Source organism: Pelophylax lessonae (assembly GCF_965119305.1).
Source record: "Pelophylax lessonae genome assembly, chromosome: 4".
Classification (NCBI taxonomy): Eukaryota; Metazoa; Chordata; class Amphibia; order Anura; family Ranidae; genus Pelophylax; species Pelophylax lessonae.
Window position 1 is genome coordinate 235,593,351 of NC_138771.1, and position 25,440 is coordinate 235,618,790.

The following is a 25,440-nucleotide window of genomic DNA, read 5'->3' on the forward strand; positions in this document are numbered from 1 at the left end:
TTCATAACTGGTTGAACCTCCTTTGGCAGCAATAACTTCAACCAAACGTTTCCTGTAGTTGCAGATCAGATGTGCACAACAGTCAGGAGAAATTCTTGACCATTCCTCTTTACAGAACTGTTTAATTTCAGCAATATTCTTGGGATGTCTGGTGTGAATCGCTTTCTTGAGGTCATGCCACAGCATCTCAATCGGGTTGAGGTCAGAAATCTGACTGGGCCACTTCAGAAGGCGTATTTTCTTCTGTTGATTTACTTCTATGCTTTGGGTCATTGTCCTGTTGCAACACCCCTCTTTTGTTGAGCTTCATCTGGTAGACAGATGGCCTTAAGTTCTCCTGCAAAATGTCTTGATAAACTTGGGAATTCATTTTTCGTTCAATGATAGCAATCCGTCCAGGCCCTGAAGCAGCAAAGCGGCCCCAATCCATGATGCACCCACCACCATACTTCACAGTTGGGATGAGGTTTTGAATGTTGGTGTGCTGTGCCTTTTTTTTTTTGCCACACATAGTGTTGTGTGTTTTTCCAAACAACTCACCTTTGGTTTCATCTGTCCACAGAATATTTTGCCGGCACTGCTGTGGAACATCCAGGTGCTCTTGTGCAGACTGTAAATGTGCAGCAATGTTTTTTTTGGACAGCAGTGGCTTCCTCTCTGATATCCTCCCATGAAATCCATTCTTGTTTAGTGTTTTACATATTGTAGATTTGCTAACAGGGTTGTTAGCATTTGCTAGTGACTTTTGTAAGTCTTTAGCTGACACTCTAGGATTCTTCTTTACCTCATTGAGCAGTCTGTGCTGTGCTCTTGCAGTCATCTTTACAGGACAGCCACTCCTAGGGAGAGTAGCAGCAGTGCTGAACTTTCTCCATTTATAGACAATTTGGCTTACTGTGGACTGATGAACAGCAAGGCTTTTGGAGATACTTTTATAACCTTTTCCATCTTTATGCAAGTCAACAATTCTTAATCGTAGGTCTTCTGAGAGCTCTTTTGTGCGAGGCATCATTCACATCAGGCAATGCTTCTTGTGAAAAGCAAACCCAGAACTGGTGTGTGTTTTTTATAGGGCAGGACAGCTGTAACCAACACCTCCAATCTCATCTCATTGATTGGACTCCAGTTGGCTGACATCTTGGAGATGTCATTAGTCTAGGGGTTCACATACTTTTTCCACCTGCACTGTGAATGTTTACATGGTGTGTTCAATCAAAACATGACAACATTTCATTCTTAGTGTGTTATTAGTTTAAGCAGACTGTGAAAGTCTATTGTTGTGACTTTGATGATGATCAGATCACATTTTATGACAAATTTGTGCAGAAATCCATATCATTCCAAAGGGTTCACATACTCTTTCTTGCAGCTGTATATCTGAAAATCTTTAAATCCTGATGTACTGATGACCTATTTTATTTCTTGAGACCTGAAAATGCCAGGACAGTACAAATATCCCCCAGATGACCCATTTTGGAAAGTAGACAGTTCAAGGTATTTTGTAAGAGGCGTGGCGCATTTTTTGAGGTTGTAATTTTTTGCCACAGTTTTTTTGGAAAAATTAAGAAATTTCACTGCCATAAGCAAACATTTTTACTGAATGAAAGTGTGTATTCGGTGTATATTGTGATTAGCTTTGATTGGACAAAGCTAATGACGTGGTACAGATTGGCTGTGATTGGCCTGTTTGCACCGTGTTATCACTGTGACCAATCACAGCCAGCAACACAATGAATGGCATGAAAAGAAGCCATTTATTGTTTACAACTGTCATATGATCTCCTGTGATTGGTAACAGCAATCACATGGTACCGGCAGCAGGCTGGTACACTGATCAGTCACCTGACACAGCAGGTGACAAATTGTGCTGGAGCATGGCCCATCACGTGCTCTAGGGAGGACGTCCCATGACGTCCTCCTAGAACAATAGGGTTCCCGTCCAGCCCTCATTTTACAATGACCCTTAAAGGGAAGCAGTTAAAGGTGATTTCATTTGAATATTATGTTGCTGATGTAGACAAAATGGCTCCTAATGTCCAACTGAAGAAAAAATCCTAAAGCTAGACTCCTAAAGCTAGACTCCTGGAAGAATTAAAAAAAATCATCTGTAAGAGACCTGAATCTAAGGTTGCTAATCACATTTTGGTAAGACAAGGAGTTTAAACATACAGCCAAAGCTACACTGGAGTCATTTTAAACCAAGAACCTGAATGTCTCAGAATGATCTTAGTCCAGTAGAGAATTGTTGACAAAACTGCTATTTATCATTAGTCTCTGTCCAACATAATGAAGCTAGAACAATTTGCCAAGAATACTGAAACAAAAGACCAGTTTCAAATCTACACAGCGGATAGAGATTTACCTTGAAAACAAATTGCAGCCAAAATGGTCCTTTCAGGTACTAATTTAGAGAATTCTTTTTTTTGGAAATAATGATAATCGCATTAAATTTAATTCCAGGTTGTAACTGTGAAATGTAGAAAATAAATAAAAATAAAATAAATCCAGTTATAGTAATTACCTGAAAATTTAAAGGTTGAGTTTACCTTTTGGGACTCGTTCCATGTTGTTTTTTGGGGCCCCTAGGCGTGTTATGCACAGGTTATTAACACATTTTGGCAGGCTTACCTGCCAAAGAAAACCTCCAGTGCTATCATGTATTCGATCTGGTGGGGCCACAGCTACATGATGCTGGATTCATAGCTTACAGAAGGCCTTTGATTCCCCATGTGACCACTGCTGTATTTTGGCCTAGGCCGACAAGGCCTAGGCCTAGGGCGGCACTTTGTGGGGGGGCGGCAAAAAAGCCGCTGCCCTCGCATAAAAAAAAAAAAAAAAACGGTAAGCTCGTAAGCTCTGTGAGGCCCGTCTGCAGTGCGCCCGTCACTTTGCGTGCCGAGTCCCGCCTCATTGTCTGCTCCCCTGGTCCTTGCCTGCCTGTCACCGCCTCCTCCCACACACACAGTCTCCACTCTCCAGCTTTTAGTGAAGGGGCGTCGCCGCGTCAGGGCTCGTACAAGGGGTGGGCGGGAGGGAGGGCGCAGCGGAGGTGAAGTGCTGATAATGTGAGCACCACCTGCAAGGCTTTTGCATGCTTAGGGCTCGGGTTTAGTGTCAGCATCTTCTCTCTGCTTCTGTCCCCGATCGTCAGCCCGCCCACCACCTGCATTGCTTTAGAATTCTTAGCTCTGTGTCCAGGTTGAGTCCCGACGTTTTCTGCATCTTCTGTCCCCGCCCACCTCCTATCAGACCTGTAGTTAATGGTCTAGGGAAGTGCTATACATGGTGGGCGGGCCAGTGGGCGGGGATAGAGGCTGGCAGAAGATGAAGAAAATGTCGGGACTCATGGCAGAGCTAAGGATACTAAAGCAATGCAGGTGGAGAGCAGGCTGACACTCAGATGGGGGACAGAAGCAGATAGAAGATGCCCAGATTAAACCCAAGAACTCTGAGAATTACAGGTACAATGCAGTGATGTTCTGCTCTTTTCATCTGAGCACTGTGTACAGTATATGATTGATAAATAGGGGAGTACTCAGCAGAGGTATTTTATAAAGTGACTTTGTGCTATTAAGTAAAATATGTTGGAGGCACCTTGCTGTATGTATTTTCCTTTATGTCAGGTTCACACTAATGTGTTTGCTGTGACTCACATTTGCGCAGGCACAGCAGCACATTCATTTAAATGGACTACTGTATCTGCAGGAAACAGGTCCCTACACCTTTAGGAAAATGCAGCCGAAGGGAAATCGCATGGTGCAAAAGCACCATGCAGTGTCCCGCACCAAAAAATGTGCTGCATTTTCAGATGTGTGGGGGTGCCAATAAGAATAAATGGCAGCCTTGTGCATCTGTAAAAGAGCAGGGAATTTTTCCTGCAGGTGGTTGTGGGTGCGGGAATTGGTGCCATTTACACGCTGTCCCGCACATGCAACCACCTGTAACAGTGTGAACCTAGTCATGGACTCATTTACACTTGCGGTTGGCAGGCAATAAAACATGCTGCTGAGCCTCATAATACAGCTCCCTATCACTCCTGCCAGAGGCAGCAGCTAGAGGTTTACAGATGCCACTGCTGCAATATTTTGATTTGCAGCAGTGGCAGGAATTATACCACCCGTCACTTTCAGCATGCACTAACATCTGCTGAAGACAACCTGTTCAAGTAAATAAGGCCACACTGCAACCTCCCCGGAACTGCGTTAAATGCCTTTGTCTCAGCACAGTGCCACTATAGAGTGAGGGCAGACTGTCTTACCATGTGACATATCACATGACTGGAGACAAGACGACAGAGAAGCTGCCTTCACTCCCAGCGGGTGTCACACTGACACCGAGATGTGAATTGTGAATACACATGGGGGGGGCGCAGTTTGCCATCTTTGCCCAGGGTGCTGGATGGCCTTGTCCCAGCCTTGAGGGGCGTACATACTTGCCAGGGAGGGAGGGACTGTTGCCCCCATAGAGCGGCAGTGAGTGGCCAGACGGGATGCACCTCAATGTGTGGGTGGGGGCGGAGCCAAATGCTCCACCTACCCACCCTCCGCGTGGCGTGTAAGAGGGACTAACTTCTCCCCGGGACGGGTCTATCTATGTCGAGGAGGAGGAGAGAGAGGAGGAAAAGGGAACCCCCAACCAGGTCAGGACATCCAACAGCAGGTAGGAATCACAATTTTAGGTTACCACCCACTGCTATTGCTACAATTATAAATTAATAATTCCATTACATTTTTGCAGTAAATATATTTTTAACAAATATGGAGCACTTTGCAGTACATGAACTTTCACTGCATGTGAAATGGTAAATGAGTTTGCATTGGTTTCAGCGTGTACACAAGTGCTCCATGCACGCTGAAATTAATGCAAACACATTTAACAGTTCACAGGCAGGGAAAGTTCATGTACTGCAAAGTGCTCCAAGCTTTAACCACTTCTGGACTGGAAGATTTTCCCCCTTAATGACCAGGCCATTTTTTGCAATTCAGGACTGCATTACTAACGGACAATTGCGCAGTCGTGCGACGCTGTACACTAAAAAAATTGATGTACTTTTCCCCACAAATAGAGCTTTCTTTTGGTGGTATTTGATCAACTCTGCAATTTTTATTAATTTTGTTATTAAAATTAAAAAAATCTAAATGTTTTTATCCTTTTAGGCCAATTTGGTTTCTGCTACATATTTTTGGTAAAAAAATCCCAATAAGTGTATTTTGATTGGTTTGCGCAAAAGTTATCACGTCTACAAACTAGGAGAAATGTCATTTTCATTTAATTCATTTTTTTTTTTTACTAGTAATGGCGGCAATTGCGATTTTTAGTGTGACTGCAGCGGACAGATGGGACCTCTAACTGACATTTTTGACACTTTTGGGGGGACCAGTGACATTACTACAGTAATCAGTGCTAAAAATATGCACTGTTCCTGTACTAATGACACTGGCAGGGAAGGGGTTAACCCAGGGGTGATCAAGGTGCTAAATGTGAGCCTAGGGGGTGTTTTCTAACTGTATGGGGGGGGGACTTGTGAAATGACCACAGAGACATGCGATCCTAAATAGGAGGATCACAGGCGCTCTGTGATCATTTCAGAGAGAACAACAGTCTGCCGCGTGTACAACAGCTGACCGCTCTTCTCTCTCAGTGTGGATCGATCGCGGGGGCCCGGCGGCAATTGCAGCCACCGGCCCTGTGGATTGGCATCCCCGCTGCCTAGCGGGGGCCCCCAGGAGCACAAGCTTGCCCCAGGAGTGCTCCTGCGAAATGACGTACCCATACAAAACCACAAAATATACAAGTAGGCACTTTGTACCCACTTTTAAGGTACAGAGAGGAAGAGATGGAGCTCAAAAAAGGAAAAGGTGGAGCCTAATGAGGAAGGGGTGTGGTTTACAGATGACAGGGCGGGTCTGAAACATAATGGGGTGTGGCCTTCACAGGAAGGGGTGGGTCGTAGTTAAATTAGGGGGTGCACGGGTTTAGTCCGGCCTAGGGCAGCACAAAACCTAAATACACCACTGCATGTGACGGTGTTTATTGGCCCAGCTTTGTTATATGGAGTGAGTCACTCAAGTACTGAGTATTCATTGGCCAATGCTTTGTTTACTTTAAGTAGTAAGTAAGAGCACTGGAATGTTAGCAGGCCTTCTGCTTTAATTAATTAGTGGTAGGGATAGACCGATATGGTTTTTTCAGGGCCGATACCGTTATTTTGGTCACAACGTATTGGTATCGGCCGATATGGGCCGATATTTTGTACATTTAAAGTTTTGAAAAATAAAGACAATTTTTGACACAAATCTAGTACTGAACATGTTAATTTTTGTTTAATGCTTAATGACTGGCTTGTTGGCACCCTGTGGTGGGTGGCTGTCTGGCACCCTGTGGTGGGTCGCTGGCTGTCTGTCTGGCACCCTGTGGTGGGTGGCTGGCTGGCTGTCTGGCACCCTGTGGTGGGTGGCTGGCTGTCTGGTACCCTGTGGTGGATGGCTGGCTGGCTGGCACCCTGTGGTGGGTGGCTGGCACCCTGTGGTGTGGTGGGTGGCTGGCACCCTGTGGTGCGTGGCTGGCTGGCACAGGGGCTGTGGGTGGCTGGCTAGCTGGTACAGTGACTGTGGCTAGCAGGTACAGGGCCTGTGGGTGGCTTGCTGACTGACTGACTGGCTGGCTGGCTGGTACAGGGCCTGTGGGTGGCTGGCTCGCTGGTACAGTGCCTGTGGCTGGCTGATACAGGGCCTGTGGATGTGGGTGGCTGGCTGGCACCGGGCTGCTGTGGGTGGGTGTATGGCTGTGATACACTCCCGCGAGATTAGTCCCGACTCCAGACGAGGCTGTCCAAGGTGAGGGAGGCAGCCTAAGAAGGCAGAATGACGTCACAAAAATATTGGCAATATCGGCCAGTTCCAGGCAGATACCGATATATCGGGGAAAGTGCATATCGGCCTTGCCAATAATCAGTCTATCCCTAATTAGTGGACAAACTCAAAGTGTTCAGTCTTACTATACAAAAGGCTGACACAGTGCAAGCAAGTAGGTGCATATAGGGATCCCCACAGTTTGTTCCTGCTCAATAATTTTTCTTTACTAGACTGTAGCAAGGTTCATTATCCATTAAGCTGCCACTTTAAAGTGATTCTAAAACTTAACTTTTTTTTTAATAATAAACATATTATTCTCACCTGCTCTGTGCAGTGATTTTGCACTCTTGGCTTCTCCTTTTTCGGTGAGTGGTCCCCTAGGAAGCACTTTTCTACGACGGGAACTCGTGTGGGCTCGATCCTGAGCTGCACTGTCTGCATCCATAGACACAGACAGTGGGGCTCGGCCCTACCCCCCCATTATCCCTAATCACAGAATTTATTTGACAGCAGTGGGAGCCATTGGCATACTATAAATTGGACCTGTGAGGAGCGAGAACCACTGCTCCCAGGCACAGTCCTAGATAAAGATGGGCTTAGGTAAGTAAAGGGGGGTGGGGGGTTGGCTGGGTTGAGGACCCTGGACACAGAATGTTTTTATACTTTAATGCAGAGAATGCATGAAGGTAAAAAAAAAAAAAAACTTAAGGCTTTAGAGCCACTTTATGCTTATACTTAATGCTCAGAGAAAAATTTTTCGTAAGAGGCATATTTGCTAAGGAAATCTGGGTCTTCCATCTGAGGTTTGCGAGATTTTTTTTTTTATTCCATCGTTGTTATTGGTATTCTTTCATGTAATCTAAGTAAGAAGGGTACTGTAACCACTTGGCTTTAAATATAAGAATGGGATTGAAAAAAAGCCGTGATGTCTGCAGATAACAAGTAATTGACGGAATGTCTGAAAATGCTGCTATTTCAGGCATGTTTTTGGTTCTGAGTATAAGTGTTAAATAAAAAGTAAAAGAATTAAAGTAAAACTAAACTCTAGTTTAACCACCTCCCATCCGCGCTACAGCCTATATACAGCTGCAGCGCGGAGTTGAATTTTCGGGAGGCCGTTTTTAAACGGCCTCCCAGAAACAGTCTCCCCGTGCGCTCCCGCGAGCGCGCATCGGGGAAAATCTGTGTCGGCCGTGTCCCTTGGATCAGATCGTGGTAAATGGCCAATCACAGCAGCCATTCACCACGTGATCGGACCGTCCAATGAGAGATGATCTCATATGTAAACATATGAGATCATCTTTCATCGCCAGCGCTCCTTCCTCACACGGAGCCTGCAGTGTGAGGAAGGAGGAGAGCTGCACAGCGCCGGGGACAAAGAAAAATGTAATCAGGGCACCGATCACCAATGCCCTGATTACTAGAGGTAAAACAAACATATACACAGTGCCTGCCATCAGTGCCCCCCATCAATGCCCACAATCAGTGCCCATAGTGCTGTCAGTCAGTGTCTGCTCATCTAGGCACTGATGAGCACTGACTGGCAGCACTATGGGCACTGAGTGTGGGCACTGATGGTGCCACCCGTCAGTGTCCATCAGTGCCATCCGCCAGTGCCCATCAGTGCCGCCTATCAGTGCCCGTCAGTGCCGCCCGTCAGTGCCGCCTCTCAGTGCCCAGCAGTGCCACCTCTCAGTGCCCAGCAGTGCCGCCTATCAGTGCTCATCAGTGCCGCATATCAGTGCCGCCTATCAGTGCGGCATATTAGTACCTCCTCATCAGTGCCCATAAGTGCCACCTCATCAGTGCCCATAAGTGCCACCTCATCAGTGCCCATCAGTGCAGCCTATCAGTGCCCATCAGTGCCGCCTCATCAGCGCACATCAATGAAGGAGAAAATTTTTTTTCAAAATTTACTCGCAGAAAATAAGAAACTTTTTTTTTTTTTTTTAATTTTCTGTCTTTTTTCTTGTAAAAAATAAAAAACCCAGAGATGATTACATACCACCAAAAGAAAGCTCTATTTGTGTGAAAAAAATGATAAAAATTTCATATGGGTACAGTGTAGCATGACCGCGCAATTGTCAGTCAAATTGTGAGAGCACTGATAGCTAAAAATTGGTCTGGATTGGAAGGGGGTTTAAGTGCACAGAAGGCAAGTAGTTAAAAATTCTATTCAATTGTCCTTAACACAAAAATGTACCCTATTGCTCTCAACCTCTTCCAAATATTCAAATTAAATTTTCTTTTTGCTGCCGTGATTTGACTTCCTGTTAGAGGATGGTTACATTCATTCTCCATGGTTCCACTGTATGCAGGTATGTAGCCACCCTCTTATTAGCTCCTGGGATGGACTAGGGACTTTGGGATATGTAGCGTGCATAGAGCAGTGAACATGCTAATGTACACTGCTTGTTCCAAACAAATGTAAGTGCGGAGGAAAAGAAGATGTTTGGAATCTCACAGCGAATGTTACAAGGTGGCAGATAAACAGTAAAACATTATCATGAAAATTGTATTTTAGGTCCATTAAGTAGTGTTTAGAGTATTTTTGTATAATAAGGAGATCTTTTTTTTTTTACAGCAAAAGAAAAGGGTGAGAAAAAATTATTTGGCTTTTCCTTCATACCACTTATGCAAGAAGATGGCCGAACTTTTCCAGATGGCACCCACGAGCTCATTGTTCATAAGGTAGTGACTTGCATGCATGCTTTTAATGTAGATTGCGTAACCAAAATGTGCTTAATTTATTGTATGCCACATCCTCTTGGGGAAGTAACATAGGACACAAAATCTCTTGCTTATCTCACTTTCAGCTAATCATCTGTCATTACTTGGGACATAGGAATTGTGGGGACTGGTTAATTTTTTTTTTTTTTTGGCTTATGTCATTGGAAACTGGATATGCTAGTTGAAATGATTTGCATCTGCAAACTGAGTTGACTCTTTTTATTGAGTTGCTTGGAGTCTAAAGTAAACGGAGGTATTGGAAATTTAAGGAAATATTAAAGTGTTACTAAACCCAGGACCCTGCATTCACTATATCTAGTCTCCCACAGTACACACAACATGGAAATGTAATTATTTTAGTAAATATAAACTGCTAAATACCTTTTCTCATCAACAGTATATTAGCATATCAGTGTCTGGTTAAAGCTTGTAAAGGGGAGTTTTCATTCTACTCCGACTCAAGCTGCATGACTCCTGACCCTCTGTCTGGACAGTGCTGATTGACCCTGTGCTGATCACATGCAACCTCCCAAGAAAAAAGAAAGCTCTTTAGCAATACTCACCAAACTGAGTATGTGCAGAGTGCCCCCAAGGCTCTGTTCTGTCAAGAGCTGGATTGGGGACAGTGGAAGAAGCTGAGGATCAGAGAAGCCAGGATCAAACAGCCTTTTTTTTTTTTTTACAATGTGCAGGATTAACCCCTTCGGGTTGCACAGTGAGTATTACTAACATTCTTTACTGCCTATACAGATTGATTTTACAGTTGTGGGTTTAGTAACACTTTATTTTATTTAAAAAGCGTTGGAATAACCACCTGTGGTACAGTGCAGTGAACTAAGGGTTTTCAAGATTTGAGTCCTCCCTGAAGCAAGGAGACTGGCAGGTTATCAGCATCCACATAAAGACATGGTGCTTGCTTACAAAGCTAATGTTGCAGACTTGAACTATACTACAATTTCATTTATTTTTTTAACAACATCCCTCCCTCCCTCCTTCCTTCCATCCCTCACCTCCCTTCCATACCTCCCTTCCATCCCTCCCTCCCTCACCTCCCTCCCTCACCTCCCTCCCTCACCTCCCTCCCTCACCTCCCTCCCATACCTCCTTCCATACCTCCCTCCCATCCCTCCCTCCCATCCCTCCCTCCCCTCCCATCCCTCCCATCCCTCCCATCCCTCCATCCATCCCTCCCTCCCTCCCTTCCCTCCCTCCCTCCCTCCCTCCCTCCCTTCCCTCCCTTCCCTCCCCTCCCCTCCCTCCCTCCCTTCCCTCCCCTCCCTCCCTCCCTTCCCTCCCCTCCCTTCCCTCCCCTCCCTTCCCTCCCCTCCCCTCCCTTCCCTCCCCTCTCTTCCCTCCCCTCTCTTCCCTCCCCTCTCTTCCCTCCCTCTCTTCCCTCCCTCTCTTCCCTCCCTCTCTTCCCTCCCTCTCTTCCCTCCCTCTCTTCCCTCCCTCTCTTCCCCCTTCTATCCCTCCCTTCCATCCGTCCCTCCATTCCTTCCCCATTACTCCCCCCCCCCCTACCTTTATCAGTTGAGCCACATTAACATAAGCAAATGTTTGTGAAAAAAACTATACACTAAGCGTATTTTGTGACATGTTCATGAACTCGTTTCAGGCATTAAAGTGATTGTAAAGTCTAATTTTTAAAAAAATAATTTTTTTCCGGGTTCCTCCTTTCTGCTCTTAGCCCCTCCCTTCTGTCGAGTGCCGCCATAGCAAGCAGCTTGCTATGGGGGCACCCAAGCCAAGCTGCAGCTCAGCGTGTCCATTCAGACATGGTGCTGCAGTTTTGCCCTGCTCCCTCTCTCTGATTGGCAAACTGGCTTTGATTGACAGCCGTGGGAGCCAATGGCACCGCTGCTGTGTCTCAGCCAATCAGGTGGGAGAGTCCCGGATGGGCAAGGGATTGGTGGACATCGCTGGACAATGATGGGGCTCAGGTAAGTATTGGGGGGGGGGGCTGGGGAGGAATAGAATGCAATAAAATAAGAAACCTGCTGACTAGCAAAATGATGCTTTCTCTGAAAGTTTGGAAAATGTTTAGGTTGAATTATCGATAATTTTAGCCTCTTTACCAATACAAATTCTCTAATAGCTTAAGACTTAACTCCTGTCTTACCTTCAGCACAGTTTTACAGGCTCCTCTACTGAAAGTGCTTACTCTGACTTAATTGCACACTTTGAGCTTCTAACAGTAAGCCTAAGAAGATGCATGATGATTCTGATGTCTCCTGCCTCATTTCCTGGCTGAAATCCAGCATCGTCTAGCCCTTTCCGGATTACCTACCCTGCCTTACTGCCCTAGGCCCACCACTTTCATTTACTTGATTTCAGTTTGTTCAGTCATGGAGGCTCAGCATCACATGTGGACATTACCTAGTGTGGTCTGCATCCAAATACAGCTTGCCTAGAAATGCCCACTCTTCCACACTATCTGCCCAACACCGTTATGATGGATTTAGACATCAGTAGTTTGGAAGGTAAAGTTTAGAAGTCAGCATTTTTGTAAAATAAAGTTTAGAGGGCAGTAGTATGTAAAGCAGGGTTCAGATGTCAATAGCTTGTAATGCAAGGTTCAGATGTCAAAGGTTTGTGATGCAGGGTTCATATGTCAATTGTATATAAGGTAGGGTTTAGCAGTCAGTAGTTTGTAATGCAGAGCTGCTGCAGAGTTCAGGGGTCAGTAGTAGGTTAGGCAGGGCTCAAGGGTCAGGACTAAGTAACAATGGTGTCCACAAGCAAGAAACCAACAGTGTCGTCTGCAGTTACCTCCCCCTCCCCCCTTCATATGAAGAGAAGCGCAGGGAAATGTCAGTGAGATATAGTTTTCCAATTTGTTGGTTGCTCTGCCTCTTTGACTGTATTCTCACTGGACTTCTGTAACCTGCTGGAAAAAAAAACCCGTTAACCTTTAACCACGTTGAAAAAGTGCCCCACTGCTAAAGTCCACAGTCAGATGTATATCTGTCATTGATTCTCAAGTAGACCTCTGTCCATCTATGCCTAGCACAAAGTTTGTGTCTGCAGAATCTCATTCCATGCATTTGTCTGACTTTTCAGCCTTGGGCTGGACCCAGTAGTTTGTAATGCAGAGCTGCTGCAGAGTTCAGGGGTCAGTAGTAGGTTAGGCAGGGCTCAAGGGTCAGGACTAAGTAACAATGGTGTCCACAAGCAAGAAACCAACAGTGTCGTCTGCAGTTACCTCCCCCTCCCCCCTTCATATGAAGAGAAGCGCAGGGAAATGTCAGTGAGATATAGTTTTCCATTCTAGTGTGCTGGTCCCCACTATCCCACCTCTTATTCAACTTATGCGATTTCACATACAAGAGCCTGATAGAAATGCCAGAGGAGGGTCGGTGGGGATCTGTGTAGAAGGACAGTGGCTATGTCTCTTCCTTGGAACACTTCAGGTAGAGGGTCAGCATGCTGGGTTGCAGTCTACCAGTCATATGTTTTGTCAACCCCTGTCCTAGAGAATAAGGGACTGATGGTTTCTGTAAATTGAGGTAGGAAAATTTTTGAAGACTGTATACATGACTAAAGTAAAATGCATAGTTGTTTTAAATGAATATCGTGGTCTTTCTCTATTTTGGGGGGGAGGAAAAAACCTGCTACCTCTAATTGTATGGATGTGCTCCAGCTGTTTTGACATACATATATATTTTTGATAGGGATTTTACTGATATTACAAGCTATTCATTTAGGTGGATTTTATATTTTCTCATAAATATTTTGCTAATTCTAGTGATTCAAAAATGTGATAATTGGAAGTACTGGGAGGTTAAGTCCGCAAAGTTAATTGATTAACAGAAGCTTGTAATTATTGGCTTCATTTTGTAGAGAAGGTTTTATAAACGATTTTCTCTTTCCTAGTTGTGACCAGTTTATTTGGAAAATGTTTACTTTGTACAAATTCATTTTTGTAATCTAAATTGGGCTAATGCCCACAGACATGAGATCAGATCTTAATTCAAAAACGATCCACTGTCTGTTCAATTCCCTGTGCCAGCCTGCCACTTTCTGATGGATCATTTGAACAGGAAAATTGGCACACCTTCCTGAATTGTTCCTATTCTTTTACTAATATAACGGTGGCAACAGCTTTTCTGTGCTGCCTCCCAGTCCCCTCCCCTCTTCATAGAAATATGCTTGTCGGCTTAGCAGCTGACAAGTGTAATACTCTGCTAGTTCTCGATGGAATGTGCGCCCAGAGAGCAGTCAGAAAGTGTATGCACATCCAACTACACTCTAATGCTGGTCTCTAGATTAAAGCTAGCCATAAACAGCCCAATGCAACACTACTGTGAAACTAATGTCATTTCGAGGTACCATTAGGAGGCATTTACAAGCACTTTTCATGTTAGAAGCATTCCGTATAGCACACAGTTTTTACAATTTGCTGGTAAGTCTGAACAATATGGCTAAGCCTTAGCTCAAGATGGTGTTAACCATGTATGTGCTGCCTTAGTCTAATTTGTGAGGGGCACATCAAATAATGCTTACAAGGTATATAATGCTTCTTGCAATAATTTGTTGGTTGCTCTGCCTCTTTGACTGTATTCTCACTGGACTTCTGTAACCTGCTGGAAAAAAAAACCCGTTAACCTTTAACCACGTTGAAAAAGTGCCCCACTGCTAAAGTCCACAGTCAGATGTATATCTGTCATTGATTCTCAAGTAGACCTCTGTCCATCTATGCCTAGCACAAAGTTTGTGTCTGCAGAATCTCATTCCATGCATTTGTCTGACTTTTCAGCCTTGGGCTGGACCCATTCGGCAATAAATGAGCTGCTGTCTGAGTTGAATTTGGTTTAGATGTCAGAAGCATTCAGTATTTGAAAGAAATTGTGGGCTTGATTTAGGGCTCTTTCACACGGTCCGCCTCCGCAGGCGGATCCGTGTTGCTCAGCGGGGATCGATCCGCGATCCCCGCTGAGCCGGGCGGATGACAGCTCCGTCTCCGCTTGCAGTGCGGAGAGGGAGGTGTCTCAGCACCCGCTGCCCTCTATGGGGGATCGGAGGAGAGCGGACCGCTTGTCCGCTCTCTTCAGATCCGCTCCGCTCCGATTACTGAACGGATGGAAAAATAGGGTTTCCATCCGTCCAGATTTCAGCACAGGATCGGATGCGGATGGCAGCGCGTGTCAGCGGAGGTGTCTCCGCTGACACCCCCTGCCCCATAGAGCTGCATGGAGGATCCGATTAGATCCGCCTTAAAAACTGACAGGCGGATCTGATCGGACCGCCCGTGTGAAAGAGCCCTTACTAAACTAGAGTGCGCAAAATCCGGTGCAGCTGTGCATGGTAGCCAATCAGCTTCGAACGTCAGCTGGTTCAATTAAGCTTTGACAAAAAGACCTGGAAGCTGGTTTCTATGCAGAGCTGCACCAGATTTTGCACACTCTAGTTTTAGTAAATCAACCCCAGTGTTGTGTGCAGGTCCCTAAAGTGTGGTAATGAGATCCGCGCTTAGGATAAATAAATAAAGGCTGCTGCCCACCCCAAGGTATGACTCAAATGAGAAATACTAGGATAGTAAGGAAAAAAGGTGAGGTAGATGGCGCTGCCGTGGGTAGATGAATATGGTATGTATTGCCAAGGACAAGGTAAGTAATTGATAAGGTAAGGAAGATAATGCACAAACACATATACCAGAAAAGAATATGACAAAGTGCAAATGCGCACTAGATAAAATGATCTGATATAACTCAATCAGTAATACATTTTCTAAGATTGGTATAAATATGTGCAAAGGTGCAAATAAATGTGCAAAAGTGCAAGTGCGATTAGAAGTAAAGTGCAAGGGGAAACGTATATTAGTCAGTGGAAGGTGACTGACTTGAAGAACTAAAAGGGCGGTAAAAAATAAATGGCGGTAAAAATAAAGTGCAAGATCATACAATAGACCGCAGAATCACAAATATTAATATAAAGTGTCCAGTGATAGGCGCCTCTGATAACGTCGTATGACGAAACGCGTTAGTCTTAACCGCGTCACATCCGCTGCTCGTTGGAACGCATTTCTGGGTCAGTGAAGCGCACGGCGTTCCGGAAGTCCCGCTGCGCTACCCGGCTCTATTGCGGCTTCACGATCTTTATGTTTATGCTTGATTTTATCTGCAAAATTATGAGTACCTCTTCTTTGTTTAAATAAACTTAAAGTTTTACAGTACTTCACTATGTGAGACCTTTTTTCCTCTATATGGTCCGGCTCTCCCCTCTATTCATCTGTTCTACTATCAATGCCCCCTGGATTCCATTGAGATTTTAAAATTGTGGAGAGGTATCCCCAACCTAGGAGACTAAGGGTCCTACCGGAGAGAGGTTCCCCTTGACCCCCCTTGTAAGGGTACAATGCTCTATACTCCTGTAGGGGTGAGGAGATTCTGGTGAGTGCGGGCAGGATTGTGAGGGAAGCACCTCTTTATTCCTCACATGCACCCCCAGAAACGGACCACCTAGGACCAATCCAGTTGCTGGAGACCACCATCCACAAATTAAATGGACTTTTGTCACCTACCACTTTTAACCACTTAGTCGATTACCATTTATATTAATTTTGTTTACTTTGAGTCTACACTTCCAGATTGAACTGTTCACTTATTTATTTTCAAATGTTATATAGGACCATAGTCACTGTTTTTTAGTGTCTCCACTTTGAGACTTATTCACTTGTGCCTCGTTTCCACTGAGCGGAACGGTTCGGGTCGGTACAGTTTGGAAGGGTTAGAATGGTCCGGTCTATTCAGGTGAGCGTTTCCACTGCAAGTCGGGCCTCCGGGGACCATGCGGGGTTTACACCAAATGACGTGTTTGTTTTGCTCTTTCATTTGTCGTGAGCATTGAAGGTTTCCTGTCCGCCAATCAGTGGACTCTATCGTGTGACGCCAGTAGCTCCGCCCTAACCGTACCGTACCATTTCCTATGGCCCTCCATCTGAAGCAGGACCAGGAATGGTGCGGTTTGGTTCGGTTGTATGGGCCACTTTCATAATGGAAACACTCAAATTAGCGTACCGTACCGAACCGACCCGAACCGATCCGCTCAGTGGAAACGAGGCATAAGTGACCTTTTGAACACCAATTTATTTTCACTGGACACTTTATATTATTATTTGTGATTCTACGGTCTATTGTATGATCTTGCACTTTTATTTTTACCGCCCTTTATTTTTTACCGCCCTTTTAGTTCTTCAAGTCAGTCACCTTCCACTGACTAATATACGTTTCACCTTGCACTTTATTTCTATCGCACTTGCGCTTTTGCACATTTATTTGCACCTTTTATTATACCAATCTTAGCAAATTTATTACTGATCGAGTTATATCAGATCATTTTATCTAGTGCGCATTTGCACTTTGTCATATTCTTTTCTGGTATATGTGTTTGTGCATTAGGTCCATTAGTGGCCTTTCAGTGTACCATAGACTTGGTGTTTTACAGCAGTATATTTAAAGCAGAGGGGTCCAAAATACATTTTGTTATAATTAGGCAGATTTCCATAAACTTTTCAAAATAATTGCTAGGTGTCTTCCAAGTATAATTGTCCTATGGCTTTATATGGATTTTGTCTTGTTTTAGTTGAGTCTTAGCATAAATATCCCTTTTTAATGCATTTGCTTGACAAATGAGTAATTGCAAAGGGTAACAGACATATTGTCTAGTTTTTAACACCGATTGAAAAGGAAAAAAAAAAAATAAAGTTTGCACGGACTCTTCCCTTTATAACCAGTTTTATCTTTCGTTCATTGATGGACACAGCTCCTGATCTTCTTAGCCATTGGGTTATACTGCCCCCTAGAGGACTAGGACACTAAGCAGAAAAAAAGTCTGGCTACGCCTATGGGCAGTCCCAGGGGGGTATACTCCCGCTCTCTGCTATAGGTTTTTTTCTGCCTTGTCTGGAGTAAGGACCTAGTTCCTTTCTAGGATCTGGTCCTGGCAATTTTTTTTTTAGATAAATTCTCCTATTTTTTTCCCGTGAGATCTACAATCAACTCCAGGACTGGGCGACGGGCTGGATAATCTAGATCCAGCGGTCACCCCAGTCTGGCCAGCGAGTGTGCGTAGACCTCAGCTCTGTGCTAGGTCAGCCGCGACATAGCCCCACCAGATGAGGGCTGGCCTGTGAGTTAAACGCCTTGCGAGGTCACATACGTCCAGGTCTCAGCCCTAGTCGCAGCATTCCTCCTGGCCATTTTGATGGAGAGGAGGTTCTGTCTGGAGCAGTGCCCGCCTGGTTCCTTTTATGGTAAGTAACTGTCCCCCCTCTCCCCCTGGAGGGTTTTGAGGTGGACGTAGGCCCCTCCATGGGACGGTCGGACCCCTGGGTTCCCCTAATTCCCCTTAGGCACCATCCTCATCGGACTGGTGTTGCTTGTGGGCTTTCTCACCCCCATCCACCCCCCCCTTCTTCACTTATGCTGGGGCTTTGGGGTGGCAGGGGCTCATGCCAGGGTCCCCCCCTTCTATTCGTGCTGTTTTTTGAGGCCTAGGGATCTCTCCTGGGCCCATGGGAGCCTCGTGGTGCCGCCATTTTGTTTTAGCCTGTGTGCTTATCGCACAGCGGCCATGTTGGCATAGTCCAGGGGCCATTTTGGCCATTTGTGGCTTGCCGCTGAAAATAGCGGTGGCCATGACAGTGGATCCCTCTGGGTAGCGATTATGGCGGTGGGAGCCTCTCCTCATACCCTGGTGCTGACTCCTGCCCCATTTTATTTCCTGACCGCCGCACGTGGAGTGCGGATTATTTTGGTGGCTGCAGGTGCCGATTTCTGCTGGGTGGTGAGTCTGGTGGGGTCCTCTCCACTGAAGATCGATGCTCTGCTACTGGCGACCGGGTGGTGCTGCTGGAGCAGTGGGGGTTTCCCTTTTTTTGTGGGGGTCCACCTATTGCCTCATGGAGTCTTTGGAGCACATTTACCCACCTGATTACCCTCTCAGAGGCTGCGGGGCACTCCAGGACCCAACCATGCAGGAGCAGCTTTTATCAGTTTGTGGCGTTACCCTTTGGTCTCGCCTCCATTCCTCGGGTCTTCACAAAAGTGTTGGTCCCGGTGCTAACATTGTTACATCAGGGGTGGCACAGTTATGGGCTGCTTGCATGATGTCCTTCTGTTCGACTGTTATCTGAATTTTCAGAAGTCGGCTCTGGTTCTGTGCACAAAGCTGGACTATCTGGGTCTGACTCTGGACTCGGCCTTAGCCAGAGTGCTCCTTCCTCTGGACAAACTCCAGAAACTGCAGGCTGAAATTCATTTTCTGCTGTCTAGCAGATGGTCATCCCTCCAGACTTGCATGCGGGTGCTGGACAAAAAAGGGACAAAGGAGATTCTGGACAAATGGAACAAGAATCTGCAGTCTCTTGACAATCAGACCTGGCTGAGCTGGGGAACGAAAGGGTCCCTGATATGGTGGCTTCGTTCTCTGTCGCTTCCTCTGGGCAAATCCTTCCTTCCCTTATATTGTACAGTGGTCACCATAGATGCCAGACTGTTTGGCTAGGGAGGCGTCATTGGCAACAATTCTGCTCAGGGGGTCTGAACACTGGAAGAGTCCAGACTTTCATGTTCAATGTCCTGGAACTTCAAGTGATCAGACTGTGTCTGGACCGTGGAATGACTGTGTTCGTTCCAGCCCTCTCCGCCTTGCACATTCGGGGGGTGGAAAACTGGCAGGTGGATTACCTCAGTTGGCAGGCGTTGGACCAAGGGGAGTGGTTCCTTCATCTGGAGATGTTTCATCAGTTGTGTCTCTGGTGGGGCATCCCCGAGGTAGATCTGTTGGCGTCTCGGCTCAACGGAAAGGTGCAGAGGCTTGTGGCATGGTCATGGAATCCTCTGTCATACGCCACAGACGCTCTGGTGGCCCAGTGGGATCAGTATTGTCTGATTTACGCTTACCCTCCAAGCTTCTGCCAAGACTTCTACGCAGGATCGAGGCAGAAGGGATTCTGGTCATCTTCGTGGCCCTGGACTGGCCTTACCGGGCTTGGTACACCGATCTGGTGCAGCTGGTCGCCGACGTTCCTTGGAAGCTTCCTCTCAGGGAGGATCTGCTGTCCCAAGAGCCAATCTTCCATCCTGCTTTACGGTCGCTGGCTTCGACAACTTGGCTGTTGAACGCCAGATGCTGAAGGATAGAGGTTTGTCTGAGTCTGGGATTCCAACACTGTTAAAAGCTAGGAAATCCACTTCTAGGAAGATCTACTATCATACGTGGATGACGTACATTGCATGGTGTGAGTCTTTTGGGGTTAATCGTCGATTCTTTTCGATGGCTCGAATCCTGACCTTCCTTCAATTGGGGCTTGAGCAGAAACTGGTCTTGAGTACTATCAAGGGCCAGGTGTCGGCCTTTGTGATCTTCTTTTAACGGCCCTTGGCCACACACTCCCTGGTGCGTACTTTCCTTCAGGGAGTTCAGCACTTCGCTCCTCCAGTGCGGTCTCCGTTGCCACCTTGGGACCTCAATTTGGTGCGCTTAGTCCTCCAAAAGCCTCCTTCTGAGAATCTTCGGGAGATTCCCCTGCTTGCGTTGTCTCAGAAGGTGGCCTTTTTGGTGTCTATCACTTCTGCGCACAGGTTGTTGGAATTGGCGGTGCTCTCCTGTCTTTCAACCTACTTCACAGAGATAAGGTGGTTCTTTGCCCCTGTCCGTCATTCCTTCCAGGGGTTGTCTCTGATTTTCATTTGAATGAAGACATTGTGTTGCCTTCCCTGTGCCCCAGGCAAAAACATCTAAAGGAAATTGCGTTGCATGGCTTGGGTCTGGTCCGGGAAATAAGGGTGTACCTGGCAGCTACTGAGTCTTTTAGGAAGTCAGACTGACTATTTGTGCTGGCGGATGGGCCTCCGAAAGGGTTGTCCGCTTCCTCTGCCACCATTTCCAGATAGATCAGACAGACGGGGATTCAGGCCTATTCCATCAAAAGTCAGGTTCCTCATTTCCCTGTCAAGGCGCACTCTACTTGGGCGCTCAGTGCCTCCTGGGCTTTCCGTCATCCGGCATCGGTGACGCAGGTTTGCAAGGCGGCCACTTGATCGTCGGTGCACGCTTTCACAAAGTTTTATAAAGTGGATGTGTTGGCATCTGGGGATGCTTTTTTTGGCTGCAAGGTTTTGCAGGCTGCTGTTTAGAGGAGCTGGTCCTCTTTGAGGGTGTATTGTTTTTTTCAGGTGAGCTCCAGTTTTGGTTGAGCTCCTGTTTACCTGGTTGACTATAGTTTAGCCTTGGTAATTTATTTTTCGCTGTTCCCACCCCTCATGTTTAACACTGCTTTGGGACATCCCAATGGTTAGGAAGATCAGGAGCTGTGTCCGTCAATGAACAAAAGCGAAAATTGAATTTTTGACTTACCGTAAAATCCATTTCTCTGATGTTCATTGACATACACAGCACCCACCCCTCTGTGGAGTTGTAATTCTTCTGTCATTGCTTGTAACAAAACTGAGTACCTATAGCAGAGAGAGGGAGTATACCCCCTGGGACTGCCCATAGACTTTTTTTTTCTGCCTAGTGTCCTACTCCTGTAGGGGGCAGTATAACCCGATGATTAAGAAGATCAGGAGCTGTGTCTGTCAATGAACATCAGAGAAATGGATTTTACGGTAAGTCGAAAATCCCATTTTTCTGAAAAATGGCACCAGTCCTTATATAAAGTGTTAATAATATCATAATGGGAGCAGGTGTGATTGTAGACTCCTGAAATTTAGCTGAAAGTTAAAATTTACCTGAAATCATTACAATTTTTTAAATGTTACTTGAACAAAAGTCACAATTTAACTTTATTTCAGTCTATTTAACAAATGATCTAAAGTTCCTGTCAACGGTACAGTCTGCTACTCAAATCTGTGTTCTTCATTTGGTTTTGCCATGCATTTATATGGGACTCCTGTATTTCATTATAGTTGTGCTTGTTTACATCAATGATTTGACTTTCTCTCTATAGCCATTGTGGTTGAATTACTAAAGGCAAATACACTGTGCACTGCAATGCACTTGCTCCAGAACTTGGAAAAAGCTTCACTTTTCAAAGAATTCTCAATCACAAGCAAGGGTATATAAAAAAAAAAAACCACAGCATTTTTGTTTGCTCATGATTGGATGATGTAAATCAGTAGAGCTTCCCCTCAGATTTAGAGCAATTAAACTTTCAGTGCACATTATTTTTATTTTTGCCTTTAGTAATCAACCTCATTGAGCTTTGTTGCTCATACCATAGTATTGTTTGACCTACAGATATGTGCACCCCCTAGTGGCTACCAATCAGTATATAGAAAAAAAAAGACAGTACACAGTACCTATTAATAAAAAATAAATAAAAATTATTTTAATTATTTCAAGATAATTCTGGAAAATGCATGAATGTAACATGACTTTGCCTTTAAACCGAATACTGTTGTGCAGGGAATATACACTTGCAATGTAGGCATATTGTAATGTATGTATATTCCAGATGCTGTTTTCTAGCAATTTTAAAGTTTAAAGTTGTCTTTTTACAGTGTGAAGAGAACACAATTTTTCAGGATTCCTGCCGCTACCTCAAACTCCCATTTTTGAAAGGAAATCAACATGGAAATAATAATCAAGCAGTTAAAAGTACAAAAGAGTCTTTTTGGATAACCTCATTTCTTTGTTCAACCAAGCTGACACAAAATGGTGAGAAATTAAAATAATGTTTCTTTAAATATTAAGTTTGCAGTCTGTCATGCAATTTCTGCAGCTTTGTAGTTCCTTGATCAAGGCTTTGTTGCTTTGGCTGTCAATGTCAGTGCAAACTGATTGTATTCAAGACACAAGGATATATTTCCCAGTTACCTTAGAAACAAACTAGAGTTTGTGCCACTGACAGGTACCGCACAGCGTTTAATAATAGAATAATGCTTCTTCACCTAAAAAAAAATGCAACTACTTTTTAAGTGTTCTGCTTTAGAATTAATATTACACTGTGGTACAAAATTGTTATTTCTAATAAGGTAATCATAAAAATAATTTTAGGGCTTAAGCAATTTTTAATGGTTGCCCAAATGATAGACTTTGTCAAGGCTCATTCCACTGATTAGGTTAGAATAAATTTATTAATAACTGGAACAGTAATTCTAGTTGTATATTTACACGTATACATTTTACACTCTGCTCAAAGTTAAAACATTTTGTATGTGTAATACTGTAACTTTTGCTTGAGGCGTCTTTTTTTTTTTTTTAATAGTTGTTCTAATCTGCCCATTGCTGGTTGAATGTCATTTCAGTCATCATGCAGGTGTATACATCTCCGCTTTGTTTTCTGAAGCTGTGTTTTTTTTAGTGTATCTTTAACTTGGGAAACGTTTGTGACAATTGCACATGCAATTGATATGCACTGCTCAAAAAAATTAAAGGAACACTTAGAAAACGCATCAGATCTCAATGGGGAAAAGCATGCTGGATATCTATACTGATATGGACATGGTAATGTGTTAGGAAGAAAAGGAAATTTAAATTATCAACCTACAGAGGGCTATATTCAAAGACACACCGAAAATCAAAGTGAAAGAATGATGCAGCAGGCTAGTACATTTTGCTGAAATTTCATTGCAGCAACTCAAAATGGTCCTCCGTAGTTTGTATGGCCCTCACATGCTTGTATGCATGCCTGACAACATCAGAGCACGCTCCTAATGAGACGACAGATGGTGTCCTGGGGTATTTTCTCCCAGATCTGGACCAGGGCATCACTGAGCTCCTAAACAGACAGAGGTGCAACCTAGAGCAGTCGGATTGACTGAAACATAATGTCCCAGAGGTGTTCTATTGGATTTAGGTCAGTTGAGTGTGGGGGCCATTCAATGTTATCAATTCCTTCATCTGCCAGTAACCAGCTGCATACTCTCGCCACATGAGGCTGGGCATTGTCATGCACCAGGAGGAACGCAGGACCCACTGCACCAGTGACCAGCTGGTCAAAGGATTTAATCCCGACACTTAATGGCAGTCGAGGTGACATTGTCTAGCCTGTAGAGGTCTGTGCGTTCCTCAATGGATATGCCTCCCCAGACTATCACTGACCCATCACCAAACCGGTCATGCTGTAAGATGTTACAGGTAGCATAATGTGGCTTCTGGAGGCCATTGTGTAGGGCTTTGGGCGGTGCTCATCCTGTTCCTCCTTGAACAAAGAAACCGATACCGGTCATGCTGATGGGTTAAGGACCCTCTACAGCCCTGTCCAGCTCTCCTAGAGTAACTACCTGTCTCTCAGAATCTCCTCCATGCTCCTGAGACTGCGCTGGGAGACAGAGCAAACCTGGCAATGGCAAGTATTGATGTGCCATCCTGGAGGAGTTGGACTGCCTGTGCAACGTTTATAGGGTCCAGGTATCGCTTCATGCTAACAGTAGTGACACTGACCCTAGCCCAGTGATGGCAAACCTTGGCACCCCAGATGTTTTGGAACTACGTTTCCCATGATGCTCAACCAGACTGCAGAGTTCATGAACATTATGGGAAATGTAGTTCCAAAACATCTGGGGTGCCAAGGTTCTCCATCACTGCCCTAGCCAATTGCAAAACTAGTGAAAAGCAGTCAGAAAAAATGAATAGGGAAACAAATGTCAGTGGCCTTTACCTGTAAAACCATTCATGTTTTGGAGGTTGTTTTTGTTGCCCATCTAGTACACCTGTTGTTAATTTTATTAACACCAAAGCAGCTGAAACGGATTAACAACCCCCTCTGCTACTTAACTGATCAGATCAATATCCCAGTAGTTTAATTGACTTGATGCCATACTCTGATTAAAAAGTGTCCCTTTAATTTTTTTGAGCAGTGTATGTATTTTGGATTCATTGCGTTTCCTCCATGAATAATGGTTCCAACTGTAGGGATGAGTGCCTAGTCCTAACATTTCGCTAGTATTAAAGCAAACTCTTTTTTAATAGTATAAATAGTTACTAAGATTTTCATTCTTCTTAGTAACACATTAATACTTATATTTTACAAATACTTTATAAAGGGTAACACTGATAGGGGGCTTCCCTGTTTAGTCCTTCAGGGTTGTCCTAGATTGTATTTTTAGTTATTTAATTTTCATATTGCATAGTTGTGACTATAGTGGACATATGTGAGAGGGTAAGCCTCCCCCCCCCCCTCCTGTCCTTCCAGCCTATGAAGCATATTCATAACATTCCAGCAATATCACTATACCAAAATAGAATTCAGACCCAGCCTAAGGTTAGAATGTTTTCTTTTGTGTTCCTTCTAAAACTGCACATATTGGATTTGTTTTTAGAGCATGTCTAATTATTAGTATTGATTTTCAATTTAACAGCGCACACTTTACATAATTTTTCATAGGTCAGATAGTAAATTGGAAACCTCTTTGGTTTGATTTAATCATCAGTATTGATTTCACACAACATTGCCAAATGGATTTGTCTAAAGCTAGTATATTTGTGCATTTATTCTGTACTATTAATATGCAATTACCATTCCAAATCAGTTGGAGCTTAATCAGTGCAACCTTGTTTTAATCTTTAGATTTTAAATGAGAAAACTGTATATTCATGAAATAAAGGAACACTTTGGAGCTCTCCATCTAAAATTCTCTTGTAGTCAGATCTTTCTCAGACAACTATTGCTGATAAAATATTTGTACCTGTCCTTGCTTGAATCCTATGCTGCTAGGAACTACCACTATCTTTAAGCCTCTTGCACATGGAAATAAATAAATGCCACATTTTTTTTTACTGATTTGAAATGAGATGAATTATTGTCTATGGAACAGCGTACACAGCTGAATAAAGATCAGTAAAACAGCGTTGAGTACAGAGCCGTAAAATCAAAATAGAAAATTTTACATTTGAACGCAGTTATTTACTC

The 25,440-nt window shown here is 44.5% G+C and overlaps 1 protein-coding gene across 2 annotated transcripts in view; it reads left to right on the forward strand.

The window, feature by feature from the left end:
* Nucleotides 1-25,440, forward strand: part of DOCK4 (dedicator of cytokinesis 4) — a 529,522-nt gene that overhangs the window by 269,189 nt on the left and 234,893 nt on the right. For both annotated transcript variants that reach the window (XM_082254719.1, XM_082254720.1), the window contains exons 16-17: nucleotides 9,439-9,545; nucleotides 22,088-22,244. In XM_082254719.1, coding sequence (XP_082110845.1) covers nucleotides 9,439-9,545; nucleotides 22,088-22,244 — 264 coding nt within the window. The remainder of the gene's footprint in view (nucleotides 1-9,438; nucleotides 9,546-22,087; nucleotides 22,245-25,440) is intronic.